The following is a 21,112-nucleotide window of genomic DNA, read 5'->3' as shown; positions in this document are numbered from 1 at the left end:
AGCGCTCTCTCCACCAACACACACACGCACACACACACAGTCTCTCTCACCTTAATCAAAGTTGACCCAAGTGATTCTTTTTAATATTCCATTTTTATAAGGACATTCTCTTTAATTGGAATTAACTTCAGCTGAAGTCCTTCCAACCCTACCCACTCCCACGTCCAGCTGCCGATTGCCAATGTAATTTCCTTAGGATATTTTTCAGTGTTTAGTATGAGCTCTTCAGATTCAGATCAAAGAAGGTTTTTAGATGATCTGTCTTGTTTTAATTTAAGTCTTGGATTTTTACCCTACCTATTTTTCAGAAAGCAATCCAGAACAGCCTCAGATTATGCAGGTTGTTTGACAAACTACACCAAAAGTGGGGAAGTTAAAAGAAAGAAGAAAAAAACCCCTACCATCTAAACATAGTTTGATGAACAAAGTGCTTTCCTCCTTACATCCTCATTTATTTAAAAAACAAAACAAAACCAAACCTGATCTACTTCGCTGAATTCTCTGGAGATCTGTAACAGCAGAAGCCAAGTCACCTGACTACCTATTATAATCCCTAATTCCCATTCAAACTGTTTCTGTGATGTCAGCCAAAGTATTAGCATTATTCCTGCTTCATGCACAGTCTACTGGGCCATTAGGACTCAATCCTGCAAGATGCTAAGTGCCCTCAATGTCCACTCAAGTCACAAGGGACAGAGTGTATGCAGCACGACACTGAAGTGCTCAGCATCTTGCATGATTGAGCCCAGGCTGCATAAAATTCCCCGTGAAAATTGAGTAGCTGCTCAGAGTATAAAGAGGAGCGGCCTCCGCCCTGGTCCTGGATTTGCTTTCCCAGAACATCAGGTTTGTGCTGACAGATGTTTGCAGGACAGGAATTTCAGTCCGGTGCAAAGGGCAAGAGAGAGAACAGCACCATGTTAGCTAGATGCACTCTCATCCAGCCTCTGCCGCTTACCCAGCAGGTAGCTGAGACTCCAGAGACCTGTTCCCATCAAACCTTACAAAACAATTTTAAAGGAATCTCAGGTTAAATTCATTAGATAAAATGTCACCCCCAGGCTTTCAACCCTAACCAACAAACCACTTTCATTAAGCCTCTACTTTCTAATTGTGTATTCTATGCACCCAGCTCTCTTCTTAATTGTTGGTCTTGGTTATTCCACATAAAAAAATATTACAGTCATTAGAACACATGTAAAGTCATTCCAATTTGTGAATTTTCTGAAGCATTTATAATCAATGCAGATTGCTGTAACTCCATCTATTTTTCCTTAATTATTTTATATTCAGTCATCTGGGTTTGCCCGAGGCCCTCAGTCATATTATTTATAAAATATAAAAATATTAAATAAGATTAACATAGTTCCATAATTTGTTACATCATATTTACTGTACCACAGCCACACCCAGGCAATTGAGACTGTGTCCTCACTGTGCAGGGGGCTGTATAAACTCATAGGGAAAAGATCTCCCGTTCCAAGGCACGTGTAATGTAAATCAACAAGAGAAAGGGAACTGGAGCTCAGCAAAGCTACATGACTTACCAAAGGTCATGCAAGAATCTGTAGCAGAGCTATGAACTGAACATAGGTCTCTCAATCCTGATCCTTGACTTAGTACTAAAACCCACAGCTCTAGTAGCCTTTTCACTGCTGCCGTTTAAAAAAAAAAAAAAAAAAAGTCACTGACCTCAGCAAGGTCACACCAGCATAAAGTGGCTGTAGAGCAGAGAATCAGGGACATTCATTCTGAGACTTGAGCAGAAGTTTTTAGCTAGTATGACTAGGAAAAGCCAGCAAGATCATCCTTCAGGCAAAACACAAAGTTCTAGTCACTTGCAACTATTAAGGGGTCCTACTTTGAGCAGGGGGCTGGGCTAAATGACCTCCTGAGTTCCTTTTGAGGCCTAACTTTCTATGATTCGAAGGATCCCAAGACATTCGGTATAAAAAAGATGCTATCCCCAAGGCTGGTCAAATTCCCTTACTGCATTTCTCCATTAGTCTTCTACTTTCAACTTGATAGAATAATATTCTGCACTTCCTATCCTGAACTGCAGCGTAGCAGCAATGGGCACTGCTAAAACACTTCAGTGAAGCAGGAACGAGCCCTCAGAGATCTTTTACCTACTTCACAAGGTGCCAGGTATAGTTAATCCAGTTTTGAAAGTACTTTAAGATTTTTAGTTGAAAGGCCCTATAGGAGTTGCCAAGTATTGTGGCAAACTACTGTGTGGCAGTGCTTGTCCACATGTGCGTGGGCATCCTACTGCCCTCGGCTGCATACAGCCCAAACTGATCGCCTGTGTGGCATGTGCCCTCTACGGCTAGGAACAGATGGAGATTCTCCGCTGGCAATAGTGTTCCCTTTTAAAGTAGGAAGTCTCAGGACATACTCCTGCTGTCACCACGTTGGTGTGCATCATTGTGCCCACTACAAAAAGCTTGGCACCTAGAGATCTCTTCTATCGTTGTGACCGTCCACTTGGATTTTCAGTCTTTTGCCAGACCCTTCCCTACCACAGCCCCAAGGATATTTTAGCTAAGTTTTCCTTCTCTGCAGTGATGCTGCACTGAATCTTTGGTGCTAGATGCCCTTAGGGTCCAGTTTACTCCTTTGAAATTCCTGGTGTTTGAAACCATGTTCTGACATCTAGCTGGAACATCTGTCTTCCATCAAGATGGGTCCATCAGCATCAAGTATCGAGATTAGATCCATCCACATTTTACTCTGTCCCTGTCTAGACAAACTCAGTCTCCCAGATCAAGCTGCTTAACATGAAGAACGATAATTTTCCTTCACACAACAGTTTTTCCATACAGGTTTTCACAGACACTTAAAAACACTGACAGGTTTAGTCCTCAACACCCCCCATCAGTGGCCATCACATTTTACATACCAGGAAACTGAGGCAGGGGGAAGTTAAGTGACTTCAAATCACAGAATCATGGAAAATCAGGGGTGGAAGGAACTTCAAGAGGTCATCTAGTCCAACCCCCTGCTCAAAGCAGGACAATCCCCAACTAGATCATCCCAGCCAAGGCTTTGTCTACCCTGGTCCTAAAAACCTCCAAGAACAGAGGCTATTCCATGGCTTTATCACCCTACTAATAACAAACCTAAGCTTCCCGCATATCAAACCTAAGCTTCCCTTGCTGCAACCTGAAACTGTTGTGCCTTGTCCTGCTATCTGCCACCACTTGCCCTGGGCCACAGAGCAGGGAAGAGAAGGCAGAGCTTGCCCGAACCACTAGGCTATGCTCATCTGGGATGTTTTCATCCTCCTTGGATACCCAAACTGTGCCTCCCTAGCAAGGCAATCTAGCAGCCTGCTGCACTGCTGCTCTGCCTTACTGCTGTGCTCCAGGCCCCTCCGGCTCTGCCTCACTGGGCTGGTCTTAATCCACCCTTCAGCCCCAAGCCTCTTCTGTCGCTCTCTTTCTAAGACAGTAAACAAGTCATTTCTGTCAGGCTTGCTTTTTCCTTGAGATACTTACAGAATAAGGCTCTCTCCTCTCCCTTAAGAGGTCTCTCTTCCTTTATCCAGATAAAGCACCTGCCTAGGCCAGGCTCAGAGCACCATGCCCCCGACCGAAGCGGATGGATGTGAAAGCCTGAGGTCAAGGCTCTTTGCAAGAATCCATCAGAAGCTCCAGGGTGCCAATCCCCGTGGTGCCGCAGCTGCGAAAAGGAGATGCCTTCAGAACTAGATACGTCATGCATTTCCCACCCCAATTTGCCTCCATCCCACACAGACCTCTTGGCCTCTACCCCCCAAACCCCAGAGGCTAGGGCCCTACCCAAAGACTGCAGGGAGCTGGATGCAAGAAAACCTGTTTCCCTTCAAAGGTGCTTGCACCAAAAAGCTTGCAAAGGAGAATTCTTCCAACTATTTGAGCTGATCTAATAACAGACATCACATTTACTCACAGAACCTTGTCTGCCTATATCATTAGACCAACACGGCTAAAACCTGTACCCTATCGCCCTTCAAGCCGCACACCCCTTGGGAAAGACTGCGGGTGCATCCCCCAGGTCTGGCAGGTGGCACTTGGGCCAGCAGCCCTGCCCTCAGACAGCCACACCAGCCCTCCTGAAGTCCCTTCCAACCCTCGCTTTCTATGATTTACACCAGTCCATTGGCTGGCACACGATGACCCGCCACCAGCAGAGCCCAGGATTGTGGGAGCAAAAGCAGGGCCACATCTGGACACCCCTGGTGGAGCTCAGCACCACCCCTGGGGGCAAGTGCATCCCTGCTCCCTCCCCAGATGTGCACTGCTAGCTCCAGGCAGCCGTGGGAGGATGCCCAGGCGCTGCCGCTTTGCCCTGGCCGCAGAGACGGGGTCCCCGCCCTGCCCTTACCTGCAGACGCAGCCCGCACCAGCCGGCAGCGCCTGCTCCCAGCTGCGCTGCGGCGGCTGCGGCCCCTTTAAGGCCAGCGGGGGAGCGGCCCTGGCCCCGCGGGGGCTGCCGGGACATGTAGTCCCTCAGCCGCCGGGCGCCCCGCGGTGGAGCCCGGAGGAACTACAAGTCCCAGGGGCGGCCGCGGCCGCGCTCCCGCTCCGCCTCCTCCCGGGCTGCTGCCCCGGGCTCGGCTCCAGCGCCGGGAGAGGGGTCGGCGGAGCAGGTGGGTGCGGAGGGCGGCGGCGGGGGGTAGCCCATGTACCCTGGCTGGAGGGGCATCTTCAGCCCATTCTACAGACGGGGAGACTGAGGCACAGACTAGTCAAGGGGGGTACCTTCCCCAAGCCCATCCTATAGAAGGGGAGACTGAGACACAGAGTGGTCAAGGGGGGCATCTTCCCCAGGCCCATCTACAGAAAGGAAAAATGAGCCACAGAGCATTCAGACGGTTGGGGGGGGGGGCATCTTCCTCAGCCCATTCTGCAGAAAGGGAAACTGAGGCAGAGAGGTCAAGGCACCTGCCTCAGGTCAGCTGCCAAGAGAGACCGCGAGCCACGATTTCCCATGGCTGAAGGGCTGGGCAGTGCTGGGGCTAGGTGGGCGAGGTGCCTGTGGCTCAAGGGAACTGCAAATGCGCCGGTTTGTGCTGATGTTTCGAGGGCTTTGGGGTCCTCGCTGTCACCGCAGTCCCTGGCTGGCCTGTACGGACTGCGCAGCAAGCGTGCTGCCCCTTCCTGCTGTGGGAAGGAGAAAGGGAGCCGGTCCCTTAGTATATGCGGAGGGTTTAATTTGGCAAGTGGCTGCTGCTTCCCTAAGGGTTTGATCCTCTGGTGAAGGCCTTGCCGGTCTGTCTGCACGCCCTCCCCAGCCTGCACAGCCCTCTGCTTGCATTTGGGACGCAGGCAATCCGGTTGCCCTTTAGCCGGTCTACTGAGCTCCAGTTCTCAACAAGAATCGCCGGTGCTGTTTCCTGGACAGACTGCAGCCTCTGGAAGATCAGTGGGTTTTTTACGCACGCCTTTTTGGCACAGATAGAGCGGCTGTTCCCAGTGGTACAGAGTAGGATTGAGGAGTGGGGCCAAAGGAATCGGCGCTGTTATGAAATGATTGCTTCCCTCGTTCATGTTGCTTTGAGGTCTCCCTGGCAATGGAGTCCCTCCAGGCCTGCCTGGAGAGAGGACTTTCCAAGATGAAATCTTGGAAATACCCACATTTCCCCCCAGCGTATTACCCCGTGTTACAACAGAAAAACAGATTGATGGCAGCCCTCCCATTGAGTTGGGACAGGGAGGGTGGTGATATCCCTCTTCAGACCTGCTGAGAGATTGCAACCGCCCATCCCCACAAACTGAGATCACATCTATGTCGCTATACTCATGCATTGAGTTAGAAAAGAGGCAAGCCTTTCTGGCCTTGAGAATCCCACTTTTATAATGTCAAACCTACGCCTAGAGGCACTCCCAGTTTTAACCAAGCAGTTAACCACCAGGCCCCCTGTCTTTCACATTGTCTTGGTGGAAATATTTTTCTTCCTGCCCTGCAGCACTACCAGGAGAGAATGTGGGTTTTCCACAATGAACTTAATCAAGATAAGCACATACAAATACATAGTAAAGCCTACGCTCCAGAACTGAGACAGCAATGAGTGGGTGGCCCAACCACCGATACCTGCCAGTCCTGTTAAGCTATTCCCTGCAGATTGTGTTTTAACTCCTTTTTTATATCTTCCCGCTACCCTGAAACCTAGGTGTCACTGCTGGTTTGGTAGTGGTTAGGCAAGGGGTGAGCTACGTCTCAGGTATGTTCATTTTGTTTCTCCCCACCTCCCTTTGTGGTTACTCTGTTTTGTCAACCCATTGCAGCTTCTCTCACTGTAAGCTGTCCAGGGCTGCCTTTTAGATTATTCTTTACTTCCCCTGATCTCTCACTGGGGCCTCTAGTATTAATAATATGGGCCTGAAGAAGGACTAGGAACGAAATATGTTCAAAGACAGCAATAGCTGAAGTAGGGAAACAGGCTGGTGCTATTTGGTATGACCAGATCTCGGCTTCAAAGGAGATGGACTTTGTTCATGGTATTTTGTAGGTATTGGAATTTTTCGTTGAATCTGAAATGGACTGTTGCATAGTCTTAATTGTGACTTAGTCTCAGACCTCTGGCAGCAAGTGACATGTTAATGAACGTTAAAGCAAAATGAAGCCTGTAAGAGTCAAGTCAAGTCAGTCCCAAGGTCACTATGGCCGTTGGGGCACCTTAGACGCTGTTACAACCTTCCTCCACCCTATCCTGTGTTTAGCTAGATTTGTGCACTCTCGCAGTTGAAGCCCCAAGTCCTTAATATTAGTTCCCCAGCTCTTCTTTTTCTCTTTCCCTCCACTGCGCCCTGCGTTATGGTGCTGGCAAGTGTGTCCAAAGCACTGCAGCTTCCTTCGTTGCACAGTCTCCAACAATGGTTCATAGGTTCCAATTTCTTGACTGATTTGCTGCTTGACAGACTCATTGGCTCGGTGCTCAGTGTACGGGACTGAGCACATTTTAGAGCAAGTGAGTAATACATGAGAAAAGTGAGAAACCTTGGGCACGTCATCCAAATCAGAACAAGCATAATGTAAGGGGAGGTGCCTTTGGACAACCAGAAAGGCCGGCATATTTCACCTGGATGTACTCAAGAGAAAGAAACCCTATTCCAGCACTTTGAATAACCAAGCTTACTTGTCAATCCATATGTAATGTCTTTAGCTGCCAGTGAACAGGCGCACAGAATTTTTTCCACAGTTGCCTGTTAAATGGAAACAGCTCATCCCCTGCTAGTGGAGAAATATTTTCTATAAATATTCAGCTCATTCCTAGCTTGTCTTTTGTCCCAACTTTACTAAAATTACCCAAGCAACTGGGATTCTACTAGTTCCCTTGCCGTTATTCCAAAGGCAAATAGATCTGTTCTTCCTGATGCGTAGCATAAATGTTTCGTGCCTTACTTTCAGTTTATTGCCACTAGTAATTCTACATTGCAGCACCCTAAATAATTAATCTCCCTGTTTGTTGTACATAGGCTTAGCAAACCATCTGGAACACCTTGGTCTTCTCTTAAGCAAGCTGCACATGTTTAATTCTCTTAACTTTTCAGTGTAATGTGATCTCTTTCTCATTTTGCCGCACTGGGTTTAATTCCTTTTGCCGCAAATGAAACACCATGTAATCAGCCTGTTTCTATTTATTCTGTGGTACCCAAGCAGCCCAAAGTGTCATTGGTCACTTTTTCCTGCTGTACCACCTTGCAAATTAATGTTCAGTTTTATGTCTCTCACAGGATCCAGGGAAACCTTTCAAATTTCTACCTCCCAGCAAATGCCTGTGTTGGGGACTGTTTGTCCCTAGCCATGCTGCTTTACACTGTCAAACCAAAACCTCACTTGACTTCCTAATCTGATTAATTTCCTTTCACAACATTTCTCTGCCCTCATTGAGATTTACAACTCCTCTTAAGCTATTATCATTCCCCACATCATCAATGGGGCTGTTAAATAGGACCGTCAACATTGTGAAGGCATGCAGCTAGACACCTCTTCGCAACTGGCTGTGTCAAAGTGGATTGATTGAAATCATAGTGATCCGAATCACCAGTGTGAATCAAGATGTACATCAGCAAGAAAATTTTATTTTAATAACTATTCTAATGTTGTTTTGCAGTTGTCCTTTCTGCATGAAATTCTGTTTCCCTTTGCGCACCTATATGGCAGTTTTCCAGCTGCTTAGGTGGTGCTTTGGGCACTCATGGACAAGTTGAGATTTGTACACCTGCCACAGGTTAGAGTTGTCTTCTTCTGGGGCAATATGCCTTGTATTTGTGTGGTTTAGGAATAGGTTAGACAAGGACTTGGATGGGATGGTTTGGTTGGGGGTGATCCTGCCTCAAACAGGGGGCTGTACTAGATGACCTCCAGAGGTCCCTTCCAGCCCTACTTTTCTATGATTCGATGAGTCTGTTATCCCTGCCTGTTGCACACAGACTGAGCATGTACAGAACATGATGCACTAGCTGGTCAGTCAGTGAAGTGGGGGATATGCACTGAGTTTTGGTTATCTTTGGCTGCCAGACAATGAGATCTGTCCTGTTCAAGGAACATTGTGAAGATGGAAAATGGTTTCAGTAACTCGATTACTCAAAGTCAGGGGCAGGCAAAATACAGCCTGCGAGCTGGATCCAACCTGCCAGGCGATTGCATCCAGCTCGTGAGGCCTCTCCATAAGCCAAAAAAGTGATCATGGGCCCTGGCCCTTGGCAATGGCAATGAAAGCCATTGCCTCCATGCAGGTATGGCTCCAGCTGTTAAACGCCCAACCCTCATCCCAGCCTGGCTTCACCTGCCACCAGCCCCAAGAGAGGGGGTCCTGGAGACAAGAAGCTTCTGCCTGGCAGGGGCTTTTGCTTAGTGACCTCGTGGCTGTTCCCCAGCCCTCACTCCCTGGAAGTGTGGAAATTCAGGTAAGGGCCCCACTGGGCTGGGGACCAGGGACTCCTGTTTGGGGAAAGTGGGCCGGGAGCATGGGGAGCCAGGCTGGCCTACCACACTGCCACCATGTGTAGCCAAGGGCTCGGGCAGAAGTGCAGGAGCTGCACAGGATGGAGCTTGGTGGGGCTGGCCCTGCATCCTGCCACCATGTGCTACCAGGGACTTGGGTAGGAGTGCTGTGGGGCCCCAGGTGCTGCCGCTCCATACGGCCAGGGACGTGGATGGGAGGGTGGGGAGCTGCACGTTATGGATCCAGGTGGGGCTGGCCCTGCACACTGCCACCACATATGGCCGGGGACTTAGGTGGGGAGCTGCATGCCATGGGACTGGGTCGGGCTGGTCCTGCACACTGCTGCTGTGTGCAGTCGAGGACTCAGGCGGGAGCTGTGTGCTATGGGGTGGAGTAGGGCTGGCCCCACGTGTTGGTACCACATGCAGGGACCTATATGCTCCAGGGACTCCAAGGACAGCCCCCCCCCCCGCAACACCCTGCTACCCCCCACACTACACCCACATGCCCGACCACCCACCATACCCACACACACATCCATTCCCTCCCACACTTAGAGTCTAAGTAACTTGGCTCATTGCATGTAAATCCCCCTTTATAAGCCACAACTGTCTGTAGAACAAGAGGGGGAAAAAATCTGGAATCTTTATCCATTTGGGGGGCAACTGAGAGAGAGCAGATTTAGGCTAGATATCGGGAAAAACTTCTTCACAGTAATGGTGGCCAAAAATTGGAATGGGCTTTCAAGGGAGGGGGTGCTTTTTCCCCACCTTGGGGGTCTTTAAGAACAGACTGGGTAGACATCTGGCCAGAGTCATCTGACCCCAGCACCCTTTCCTGCCCAGGCAGGGGGTTGGACTCAGTGATCTGTTGAGGTCCCTTCCGACCCTAATATCTATGAATTGTCACCTTTACAGTCTTTGGAGGGCTGTAAAATACATATAGCTCCTGGAAGACAGAAGTAAAATATTTATGTGCAGAACAAATACATCTCAAGGTACGTTTGTGCTGTAGTGTAGCATAGAAATACCTGGGCTCATTTTAAATGAGCTGGCTTTAGAAGCTAGCAAACAGAACAGTCTAACCACAGGAACACAGAGCTCAGCCTGGGCCAAGACCCACCTGAGAAGTAGGTTATATTTGTGCTCTGCAATGTAGCTATAACCATGGGCTTGGAAGGGACCTTCTTCAGAGTTGAGCATATTTAGTCTCTGTAGTCCATATCTCTTCCCTACTGAAATTGGCAATAAAAAGGCCAGTTAGGGATAGAGGTTGTTTTGTGTCCATCAGAGCCGACAGACAGAAACTCTCTTGCCCCTCTCACTTATCCAAAGATACCAAAGAGCTGTTAGGTTAAAACCTGGAGTGGATGGAAAGCAATGACTGAGAGGTAAAGGGCTATAAAAGCTATTACTGAACCATCCAGGGGCCCTTTACATTATAACTCTGGACAGTCATGCCAAAGTAAAAGGTTGTAGCCCATAAATTGAACAAAACCCATCATGTTTTCCCCTTTAGCAACTCAATGGACCAGCAAAGAGCATAAGAGAGCCACAAACATATTGATCACATACAACAAATGGGCCCCTTCTCTCTGTGCAGTGGGATACAGGGAATCTCTCTTTGCTGATCAATCCAAGTAACAAAATCCAGTTGGGGCTGATCATATGGACATCGATGTTCATTCATAACATGTTTTTTTACATCCCAGTCATAAGCCCTTAGGGAAAAACATGTGTCAGTTAATTGAATGGCAGAACCAGGCCAAGCCAGCTCTGTGTGTTGATCTATTTTATTCATCTTCTCAATCTCTGTGAGCAGTGCAATGTGCTGACTCTTCAGAGGAGACTGAGTTAATGTTAAAAAAAAACAGTTTTATCCCATACCTGTTTTTTCCCAGGACTTGCCTTTTTAGGGTTAATAACAGGAATGTGTCTTCAGGTGCTCTTAGGTTTGTAGGGTGTGTGCAAGTGAGAAAGAGATATTCCAGTGCCCTTATTACTCAACAAAAAAATACATGCAGGTTGTCCTTCAGCTCTAGATATGCATAGGCGGCTAAGCTGGCACTCCAGAGATCTAGGATATACACAAGCAGATCTGATCCCCTCCAACTGTTGCTGTGCAATGGCATCAATGTTACAGGCTACTCTTCTTCTTCTTGTGTCCCCATCATAAACTAGATGTTTTTCCAGAATCTTGCACAAGCGATGGCCATTTCTGTTGCTGCAGCAAAGTCCTTCTTCCTACAGGTCTCGCCAAGGAGTCGGCAAAATGAGCAGGTTCTCCATGGTCTGCACTTCACTGCACTCGCATGTATTCATGTCAGTAGAGTAGCCCCATTTGATCATGTTTTGATCTTCCAGTTTGTGTGCACTTGCAGTTCAGGCATTGCCGCGTTGACCAGTCTGTATCAGCCCCCCCTGGGAAAGTTCTCCTGGGGTTCCAGCTTCATTTCAGGGCATCTGGTTGCACCTAATCTTTCCTTCCATAACCTCAGTTATGCCCTGCCAGCTGTCATGTCCAAGAGTGCAATAGTGGTCCCACAATTCTCTCTCGCTTTAAGCCATTTGATTACATTTGGTTGCTACAGATGAATGGAATGGGAATATGGGGAGGAATATTATTTTTGGCTTTGGCAATAGCTGGTAAAGAGAACTGGTTTCTTTTCTGGGCTCTTTCGCTGTTTTTCTCTGTGACCTTGGAAAAGTTGCTTAGGTCAATCTTTTAAGTGTGTTTGTTGATGAGAGTGCTAAATTTGGGATACTTGGGACCTTTTTTGGAAATGCTCTGTATCTGGTGTTGCCAATTGAAGTTGTGGGTGCTTAGGGGATAGCCAAAATCAAGTATACCGTGTCTTGCGTTAGGCACCCAGGATCTGAAATCTTCTCTCATATTTAATTTTCTCCACTGTGAAATGAGTATTATACTATAGCCTGTCTCTCTCTAGGATGTGGTGAGCCTCAGATGTCCTTTGATGAAAGGCACACCAAGCACCATTACTGTTAGTAGTTAGCAGAGAATTGATATTACAGACTGTAACACAATTATGTCCTCCCTACCTGTGGGAATGTGACTACCGATCCAATAATGGGGGCATGATGGCCCTGTTTGCTCTGTAACTAGTCACTGAAATGCCTGCACTTCAGTTTATTCTGAAGGGAGCCATTTGGCAGCTATCTATGGAACGACCACACTTACTGCAGCAAGAGCTACTTTGTGCCCCATAAGCAGACGCTGATGGTCTATGTGGGTTTTCTGCTGATTGTAAAAGATTCCTTTTAAGTCTGTTTGAAAGATGTGAAGAGCAAGGTAGGGGAGCCATTGAGTGGGCTGAGCTCAGCACACAGCTAAGAAAAAGAACATGAGACCGAGCAAAAGATATTCAGGCTAAGGGCCAGATTCTCAGCTGGTGTAAGTTGTGTCTCAGCTGACTGCTGCTTTGAATTACATCAACTGAGGACTGATTTCTGTTATGGTTTCTACTTCTGTTTCTGGTTTTCATTATAATAACTGCAGTATGTCTATGTGATAAATTAAAGTTTTTCACCCAAAGCGATGAACTCGAACACCTAAATGTGTGGTATTGGATTTTTTTTTCTAGGGTTATTCCCAGCATCGCAACTCTTCCATCATGTCTGACCCAATAACACTCAATGTTGGAGGAAAACTTTATACCACTTCCCTTTCCACACTGACTAGCTTTCCAGACTCCATGCTGGGTGCCATGTTTAGTGGGAAGATGCCAACCAAGAAGGATAGCCAAGGCAACTGCTTCATTGACAGGGATGGCAAAGTCTTCCGTTACATCCTGAACTTCCTGAGAACATCCCACTTGGACCTCCCGGATGACTTCCAGGAGATGGGCTTGCTTCGGCGGGAGGCAGACTTTTACCAGATCCAGCCGCTGATTGAGGCTTTGCAGGAGAAGGAGGTGGAGCTGTCCAAAGCTGAGAAGAATGCCATGCTCAACATCACCCTGGATCAGAGGACGCAAACGGTTCATTTCACCGTGCGAGAAGCTCCCCAGATCTACAGCCTGTCATCCTCCAACATGGAAGTGTTCAATGCCCACATCTTTAGCACATCGTGTCTGTTCCTGAAGCTCCTTGGCTCCAAACTTTACTACTGCTTCAACGGCAATCTCTCTTCAATATCCAGCTACCTGCAAGACTCCAATCACTTGACCCTGGATTGGGTGGCAACTGTGGAAGGTCTTCCAGAAGAGGAATACACTAGACAGAACTTAAAGAGACTTTGGGTGGTGCCGGTTAATAAGCAAATTAATAGTTTCCAGGTATTTATTGAAGAGGTGCTAAAAATAGCTCTGAGCGATGGCTTTTGTGTGGATTCCTCCCACCCACATGCCTCAGATTTCATGAATAATAAGATTATTCGATTAATTCGGTACAAGTAGAAAGGGCCCATTATTATGTTAACACCACAGAGGTAACTCAACACAGGTGAAGTGTTTCCTTATAAGAACCACTTCGGTACGCAGCCTAATATAAAACTATGCTAATCTGGATTAAGAATCGCTAACTGGGAGTTGATTTTTCCTTTAATATACTTACCATCATGACCTTTCAGAATGTCCATGTTTTAGATGAAAGTGATGTCATCTGGTGGCTTGAATCAAGGACTGGGTATTGAGAAGTCCTTGTTTCTGTTTCTGCCTCCTCTAACTTGCTGTGTAATTGTGGTCGGGTCACTTAATCTTTCTCTTCCTCAGTTTTCCCACCGGAAAACAAGGATAACGGTACTCAGCCTATCTTGTAAGGAAGCTGTGAGGCTTCAATACTCAGTGTTTGCAAACCACCCTGAAACCATCCAGTGCAATGGCACTATAGAGCTGCAGGCTAACACTGGCTTGATGTTGCACTGCCTTGCATGTTGTGTCATCTTTTGCATGAGTGCAAGGTGGGTATCAAATGCAGCGAGACCAGCAGGATAGAGGTTTCTGATCTCATCCTCCCTCCCTTGCCCTCTCGACACACCCCCTACACAGGTGTATGTGGCTATGCAAAGCATGAAGAGCAGAATCGGGTCCGCTGTGCTTAAACCAAAGACTTCTTTTCCCCGCAGGGCTGGCTAATTTTCTTTCCCCTGCCATGAACGTTCAGCCCTATTCTTCTGCCCGGGAAACTGTGAGAGATTTGTATCACAAGTAACAACGGATGCCATGGCAAGAGGAATAATGGGATCCAAGAACTGAGGAGAATGTGGGTTTTGTTTGAAGTGGCTGTAGCTACTGTTAAACCAGCTGCTCCCAGCCTTTTCACAGCAACCCTGTTTCCAGGTTAATGACTCCTCTTCCAGTCAGCTTGTGCCCTCAGTTCTGGCTGAAGCTTGATAGACACAGTAGAGTTTCCTCACCCCATTTGCGGTGGTGACCCCTTTGCTTGAGAAAAGCAGCAAGGATTCAGAATAGCAGAAGTCTTCACTGCATTAAAGGTGAATAGATATAGTCTCTCCTGTAATGCCATCTGTGGAGAAGACATACTTTATTTCAGCAGTAATTAAGAAGATGGAGAATGGCAGCCCCCAAAAACATTCTAAATATGCTTGAGCCACTTTTACCTGTGCAGTATTGCCAACCCTCATGATTTTTGGCATTGTTCTTAAAGTCTGTGCTTCGGGGATGTGAAAAACTTAGCTTTCTTTTATATTTATATACAAATACATATAAAAGAGCTAAGTTTTTTTCACATTCCCAAAGCACAGACTTTAAAAACAACGCCCAAAATCTTGAGATTTGGCAATACTGCCTGTGCCTCATCAGTTCTGTCTGGGTCCACTTGCTTGGTGGAGACATGTACTATATTAACAAGGGTTGTGCTAAACATGGGTTGCCTTTTGGAATAGATCTGGTCCTTTCTAGAAGGATCTACATTCAGTTTTTCTAGTTACTTTTCTTCCATAAAGACCCAATTCTCCCTCAGTCCTGCACTTTGGACCACATGCTACCAAGCCAGAACAGAAACATTTTGGGCTTCCTTGGCTCTGAGGTAAATGACTGCACAAGATGCAGGGCAGTGAAGAGCTATGGCTGGAAACAGCCAAATGCTGTTGCTAAAGCCCTTGTTCACAGTATGGCAGGCAACTTTGTTTGGGCAAATGTGATCTCTTTTATTAGACCAACTAAATAACTGGAAAAATTGTTCTTTGCAAGCTTTTGGGCACAAACACCTTTCTTCAGGCATAGGGAGAGTCTGCTGGTGTTTTGTGTTCTCCTTGTTCACACTATAACTTTTCATGCAGTTTGCAATCAGCTGGTAGTTCCCCAAGGTGGTAGCTCACATCTGTTGCCCTTGCAAGCATCTGAGTCTGGCAGTGGGCTCTCAAATCAGGTTTTAACTCAAGTATTGCTTGCACTGGTAAACTCTAGAAAATCTCCCATTGTCTGTCATGAGAAAAGAAGATGCTCTGGTCCAGAGGGCACCCCATAACCAGGTTTCATACTTGGTACTCTTATTTCCTCCAGATGTTTTTTTTAAAACAGGCCTGTGCTTTCCTGTCAAGCCAAGACTCATCCCAGTCCTAAAAGAGCATGATGTGGTACTGAAACATTGAAGTCCCCAGCAGGACGTTGTGGAGGAGCTGTGTCTGGTTGCTGTTATTAAACCACGAAGATCCATGCAACTCTTGCTCTCTTCTCTGCATTTACTGTAGAGATTACAAACAAGGCAACGTCTCCTGTGTCACTGCTAACAACCAGATGTTGCAGCAAGTGCTGCTCGTGACTTCATATGTATTACAGCCTGTTTTGAGTCAGCAGTGAAACAACACCCCAGTACGATACAGCTGGCACCATGCTGCTAGAGGTTCTGTCTTTTGCACGGATGTAAAACAGAGGCCCTGACCCAGCCGTTAAAAATCACTTGGCAACTTTCACAACATTAAGAGGATTTTAATCTGCATGTTTTGGCCTGAGTCCAAACTTGAGTAATTGAGTCCTTCCAATTTAAAAGTTATCTTGCAGTTTCAGCTGGATTGGGAGGTGTTTTTCACTCCTGATACTAAACTGTAGTAGAGTATTGCAGTAGTATTGTAGTAGAGTGTGTACAGTTAAACAGCAGCCACGTTCCACTTCAAAGGGTGGTTGGTACATGTCAGTGAGGAAGCAAGGCAGCTTTTGTGTGAATCTAGTTCATAGGATTAGTTTGTATATAAGCTGGATATTAATGCGTGTTAGATTATTTGGATAATGTCACATCATGTGCCTTAAAACAAATAAGCAGACAAGGTTACCTTGGATTTAGTACTGTTGGAGGCCTTAAGGGTACACTGGAACTTTACGCCAGCCCCTGAGCACAGATGTCAATTTACAACTTCTCTAGCAGGCATTTTTATATGTTAAGAGCAAAGGAATAGTCAACAGTAGTCCTTGGTTTTCCTGTACTTTTTTAATTCAATAGGGCTCAAGGCAGTAGGGCAGATTCCAAGCTAGCTCTGGTGAAGTCTGGCCTGATATGTCCTCAATTCTGTTTCATCAAAAGAAATCAACATTGTCATAAGCCTATTTAAATGTGCAGCAGTGAGAAGGCAGGCACCAGGAACACTGTTGTATAGATGAACACCAGCCACGGGAGCTGGAAAAGGTGGCAGCTGTACACCTCAACCTCCATCACAGGTCAGCACTGCAGAGCAGGGCAGCACCCAGGTTAGATGACAAGCTGGTGCCTTTGCATCATTCAGATGGTATAAATGGTACTAATGACACTACAGCTGTTAATATTCCTCCATCCATTTAGAGACTGTACGTAGACAGTGAAAAGGAGCTTCCTTTGCAGTGTTTCTCGAAATAAGCAGCGAAGAGAATGAATAGCTGTAAAAGAGAACTCCACCTCCGCTAAGAGGAAAGGGATAGGGCTGTGATAAGCAGGGATCCTGGTTTTCCCAATTTAAAACAATCCCCAATTTTTGGTTTAAAAAAAATTACCCCCAAATCTACATTTTTCTGCGATTTAAGTGAAATGCCACTAATATATTTTCGATATATATATATATATTAGTGGTTCAAGTATTGCTTGCACTAGTAAATTGCACTATATATATATTTGATATATATTAGTGGTTCATTTTAATTACGGAAAAATGTGGATTTGGGTTTACTTCTTTTTGTTTTTTTTAAATTGGGGATTTTTTTAAATTGAAGAAAACCAGGATCCCTTATGACAAGGCTGCCTTGAAAAAGCATTAACCTGTAGCCAGCTCTTCAAAGAGTGGAAGATTGGAGTCTAATCTTTGATGTGATTTTCTCTGTGGCCTTGGACAAGTCACACAGTCACTTTGCCATTATGATTTCCCTCATAAAGCAGAGAGGGAAATGTTACGGGCCTCCTCAATGAGTTACAAAGCTTAATTAATTAGTGCTTGCAAAACCCATGGATTTAGGAATTCTAAGTATTAACCTCTTTAAATGGTAGGATCTAACAGTGAGAGTTGTCTACGGGGAAAATCGCTTTCTTGTCAAAGCTGCCCTTAAAGAGGATCAAAATGAGCTGGTAAGGCTAGAAACTTAGGATGGAAATGAGATGAGACCAGTATTGGTCTAGTGAAGAAAGGCCTTGTTCACACATATACCTCTTTGATTATCCTGGTATAGTTAATACCAGAAAGCTTGTATCTGCCATTTACACTGGTATAACTTGTAACTGTAACTCCTATTCTCTTATTTAGGGGAACAGGTTATAACAGTATAAAGCAACTATATATCAGAACTGCATCCACTTTGCTTTTTACTAATTTACATCATTCGTGAAAACCAGATCCCTCACTGGAATAGTGAAATTCATCCAGAAAACCTGGGTAGACCTGAGCCTGACCCCTCATTGCTGTGAACCTAATGTCCCTGGCCCATATGCAAAGTGGATGTAAAACACTATTCACTTGTGATGGAAGAGCTTGCCACAGCCCTGGCTTTGAGAATCACATGCCTCAGTTCTGTTCTTGAATCCCCTGCTGACTCACCGTGACTAGGTCCCGGTGCTAATACCATGCTCCAGAGGAGTGTCCTCATGCTCGTTGGTTGGTTGCAAGCAGACTGCTCCTGAACCAGCAGTGTAGTCACATGCGCAGAGCATTTTGAGCAAGCTAATTAGCATTGCTGAGGGACAGTGTCAGCTTGTTGTCATGCTCGTTAGCTCAAACTGTTGCACTAGGCAGACATAGCTAGCTTGCTTCTGGTTTAGGAAGTGGCCCATCTGAAACAGCACAGCATGCCTGAGGTGGCTACTCTAAAGTGAGGCAAGTTACACACAGATACAATCTGTGTATCACAGGCTTCCTCCATCTGCAGTGTGGGGATAAGTCATACTTACTTATCATAGTAAAGTGTCAAGAGACCCCACAAAGGGAGACTGTTAGGACAGAAATGCACCAGAGAGTCAGACTAGACAGTAAATAGGGTGTGATCTAATGACACAGTGTTATCGCTAAACAGGGGTGTACATTCAGTCCAGAGGGATCTTCTGCATGGAAAAGGTTATTATACAGCAGCTTATTACAGCCCAGAAAAGACCACTCTTCAAGTTCTGCATATGCCACTGGGATCATTAAACTGACAGGTAGATGCAGTTCTGAGATGATTAAATGAAATGGGAGATCGTGGGAAAGTAGGGTCAGAAGGGACCTCAGGAGGTCATCTGGTCTAGCCCTCTGCTCAAGGAAGATTTGTCCCTGACCAAACAGTCCCAGCCCAGCGCCTGTCCAGCCTGCCCTTGAAAATCTCCGGGAATGGAAATGATACATGAAGAGTTGCTATGGGAATTTAATTTGTATAACTGGGGGGGATTCATGGGTGTTAACAGAAGGTAAGAGTGGGGGTTGCTACTGCCTGTGATAGTAGTGAAATGAGCAGGCGTGGTATCAAGTTAGAGGTGAAGAAGTGCAAATATGAGGACTTGTCTTAAGAAGGAAGAGGGATAACTGGCCTGGATGTGTGCAGGAATAGCTTAGAGAAAATGCTAGGAGAACTGATAAAGTTGAGGAAGATTCTGCTATGGATGAGAGGTCTGACACCTATGATTTGTAATGGTAATTTCATGACATTACGAAATGTTCTGGTAATTTGACAGTAGCCAGAGAGCAATGCCTGATTTGCACATGAATGTGTATCAAATGTATGCAGGGTGCCAGCTGCTTGTTCACTTATCAAGGCAGAGGATTACAAGAACTGCTACTTGTTTGAGTTCAATAGCAATAAGCACCTGTAGTTAATCAGATTTATTCTCATGCTACCAGAAAGATGGCCGTGTATTAGGTGTAAAGAGGGTGAAAGGTTTTACCGTTGGCCCATGCTGTAAGGACTCTGCTACTAACAGCGCTTTGTAAACTAAACCCAGGATCTTTTCATGCACTGATGCTTCCCAGACAAAGGAGAAGCTATGAAAGTGATTGTTGCTTTTACAGATTCCATTAGACTTAAGTGTAGAAAATGCTACTTGTTTGTTTTAAAACATGTAACTCTCCTAATACAGCAGGCCAAATGCAGAGCCACCCACAAAAATGGCCAAACGCCTACAGTGCAAAAGCAGTGTTCATATGTAGCCCTTTCCAGCCAAAGTCCTCTGCATGAATTATTCTAGACAGGACTCTACCTACCATACCAAGAGCGCATATGAGCATAAACATGCAGACTATACCTTACAGGAAAGGCCTCTAATGTGGAGAGTCTGAGGAGCGAGTGGTCCACCTCCCTGTATATTTTCTGGAGAAAACCAAGAGCCATGAATGGAAAATATTCCCTCCTTATTTTCTTACTGCTGACTGTAGGATTTTCCATTTGGTCAGAATTTGGTTCTGCATTTGCCGTGATAACTGTATGTTTGACTTGATAAAACACTGTCTTAAGTTTCCTCTACCCCTTACACAACTCTTGCAGGACTTTTACTTCTGGTTTCCTACCATTTTGTCTTCAACTGTATCTCTTCCAAACAACGCAATTAAAGTGTGCTTTAAAAACAAGGTAATAATATATGATGACTGATGCACTAAACACTGTGCTGGCCATCAGTTTGTTTGCTGAACAGAATGCAATGTTGTTTTCTGCAATGGTAGCTTGTTTCTCTCTAGAACTTTATAAAATACATGATCGCAGCACTGTCATCTGCAATTCACTATTGCCAAGAGCTACACCAGGAACTGCAGATCCCTACCAAGAACAGCATGCATACCCATTCAGAGCATTGTGCATGAGGGTGAACTACCAGCCACCTTAAACAATAACCAGGCCACGTTGGCTGCATTGGTCCATTTAAGTTTAGACCAATTATTATTTGAACAGCTTAGTTCTTTAGTGGAGACTTCTATAAAGATGCAACGTTACAGCTGTTCAACTTAAGCTTCTTTATAGTTCCAGAGTTTGAACAAGGAGCTGCATGATGTTAATGTGGAGCTGTTGCTTACAGAGAAAAAAGCAGTTATAATTATGAATTGTATTAATGCAGCACCTACAGGCTGTTTCCAAAACACCTAATAAGATGAGATCCTTGCTGCAAAGTTGCTCACAAAGCAGCACGCAAAGTATCACCCTCCTAAGCAAGTCTTGGCATGAGCATCAGCAGTTCCTCAGGTAACGATCTTGAATCTGCAACACCTCTACAAGTACTTCACAGCTACACATGGCAGCCCTTGGCCCTTAGTGGCCCTTACTGGAAATCAGGTCCAGCTGGAGCTGAACTGGTGCAGCATATTCCAGAGCAGTTTCTTCAGGATGAAAGGAAACCACAAAGCTAACGCAGCTGCATCCAGCTCTTCTCTGCAGTGCCCTGCTTTGACTTAGCTAAAAGGGAGGCGCACACCCAATGGCAGGGAGGGGCCATCACCAGGGATGACTATACTGTGGTTGCTTGGGGATGCAGGGGGGTCAGGGAGGTCAAGGCAGAGATGGGACTAGCTTCCCGGATCAAGGACAACAAGAAATCCTTTTTTAAATACGTAGGGGGCAAAAAGAAGGTTCCAGGTAACATGGGGCCCCTGCAAGACACACTAGGAAATCTGGTCGTCACACCAGACAACAAAGCTAACCTATTTAACGATTACTTTGCCTCCATTTTCCTGAGCACAGCCTGGAACAGCCACCCCCCCTCTGGGCCCCCCTGAGATCCCAGGGGAGGCGCACCTAGGCCACAGGTTAGCGAGGAACTAGTTAGGGAACTTCTGGAGGGACTGGATGTA

General features: G+C 46.1%; 2 protein-coding genes across 4 annotated transcripts in view; one reads left to right on the top strand and one right to left on the bottom strand.

Moving 5' to 3' along the window:
- USP35 (ubiquitin specific peptidase 35) overlaps nt 1-4,427 on the bottom strand; it is a 44,992-nt gene extending 40,565 nt beyond the window's left edge. For both annotated transcript variants that reach the window (XM_019524440.1, XM_019524441.1), the window contains exons 1-2: nt 4,369-4,427; nt 3,501-3,684 (exon numbers count right to left, since the gene is read on the bottom strand). The gene's annotated coding sequence lies outside the window, so the exon portion shown is untranslated. The remainder of the gene's footprint in view (nt 1-3,500; nt 3,685-4,368) is intronic.
- A 129-nt stretch (nt 4,428-4,556) lies between these two features.
- KCTD21 (potassium channel tetramerization domain containing 21) lies at nt 4,557-16,881 on the top strand. Of its 2 annotated transcripts, XM_019525282.1 has the most exons (3): nt 4,557-4,633; nt 12,537-13,229; nt 15,435-16,881. In XM_019525282.1, exons 2-3 carry the CDS (start codon nt 12,567-12,569, stop codon nt 15,474-15,476), a joined length of 705 nt encoding a protein of 234 aa, XP_019380827.1. In that variant the 5' UTR covers nt 4,557-4,633; nt 12,537-12,566; the 3' UTR covers nt 15,477-16,881. The 2 variants fall into 2 exon arrangements, with proteins under 2 accessions (XP_019380827.1, XP_019380826.1); XM_019525281.1 differs by lacking the exon at nt 15,435-16,881 and having other exon boundaries at nt 12,537-13,460.
- The last annotated feature ends 4,231 nt before the right edge of the window (nt 16,882-21,112 follow it).

Source organism: Gavialis gangeticus, unplaced genomic scaffold, assembly GCF_001723915.1.
Source record: "Gavialis gangeticus isolate Ggan-Ray unplaced genomic scaffold, GavGan_comp1, whole genome shotgun sequence".
Lineage (NCBI taxonomy): Eukaryota > Metazoa > Chordata > Crocodylia > Gavialidae > Gavialis > Gavialis gangeticus.
The sequence above is the reverse complement of the archived record's forward strand: the minus strand, read 5'-3'. Positions and strand labels throughout refer to the sequence as shown.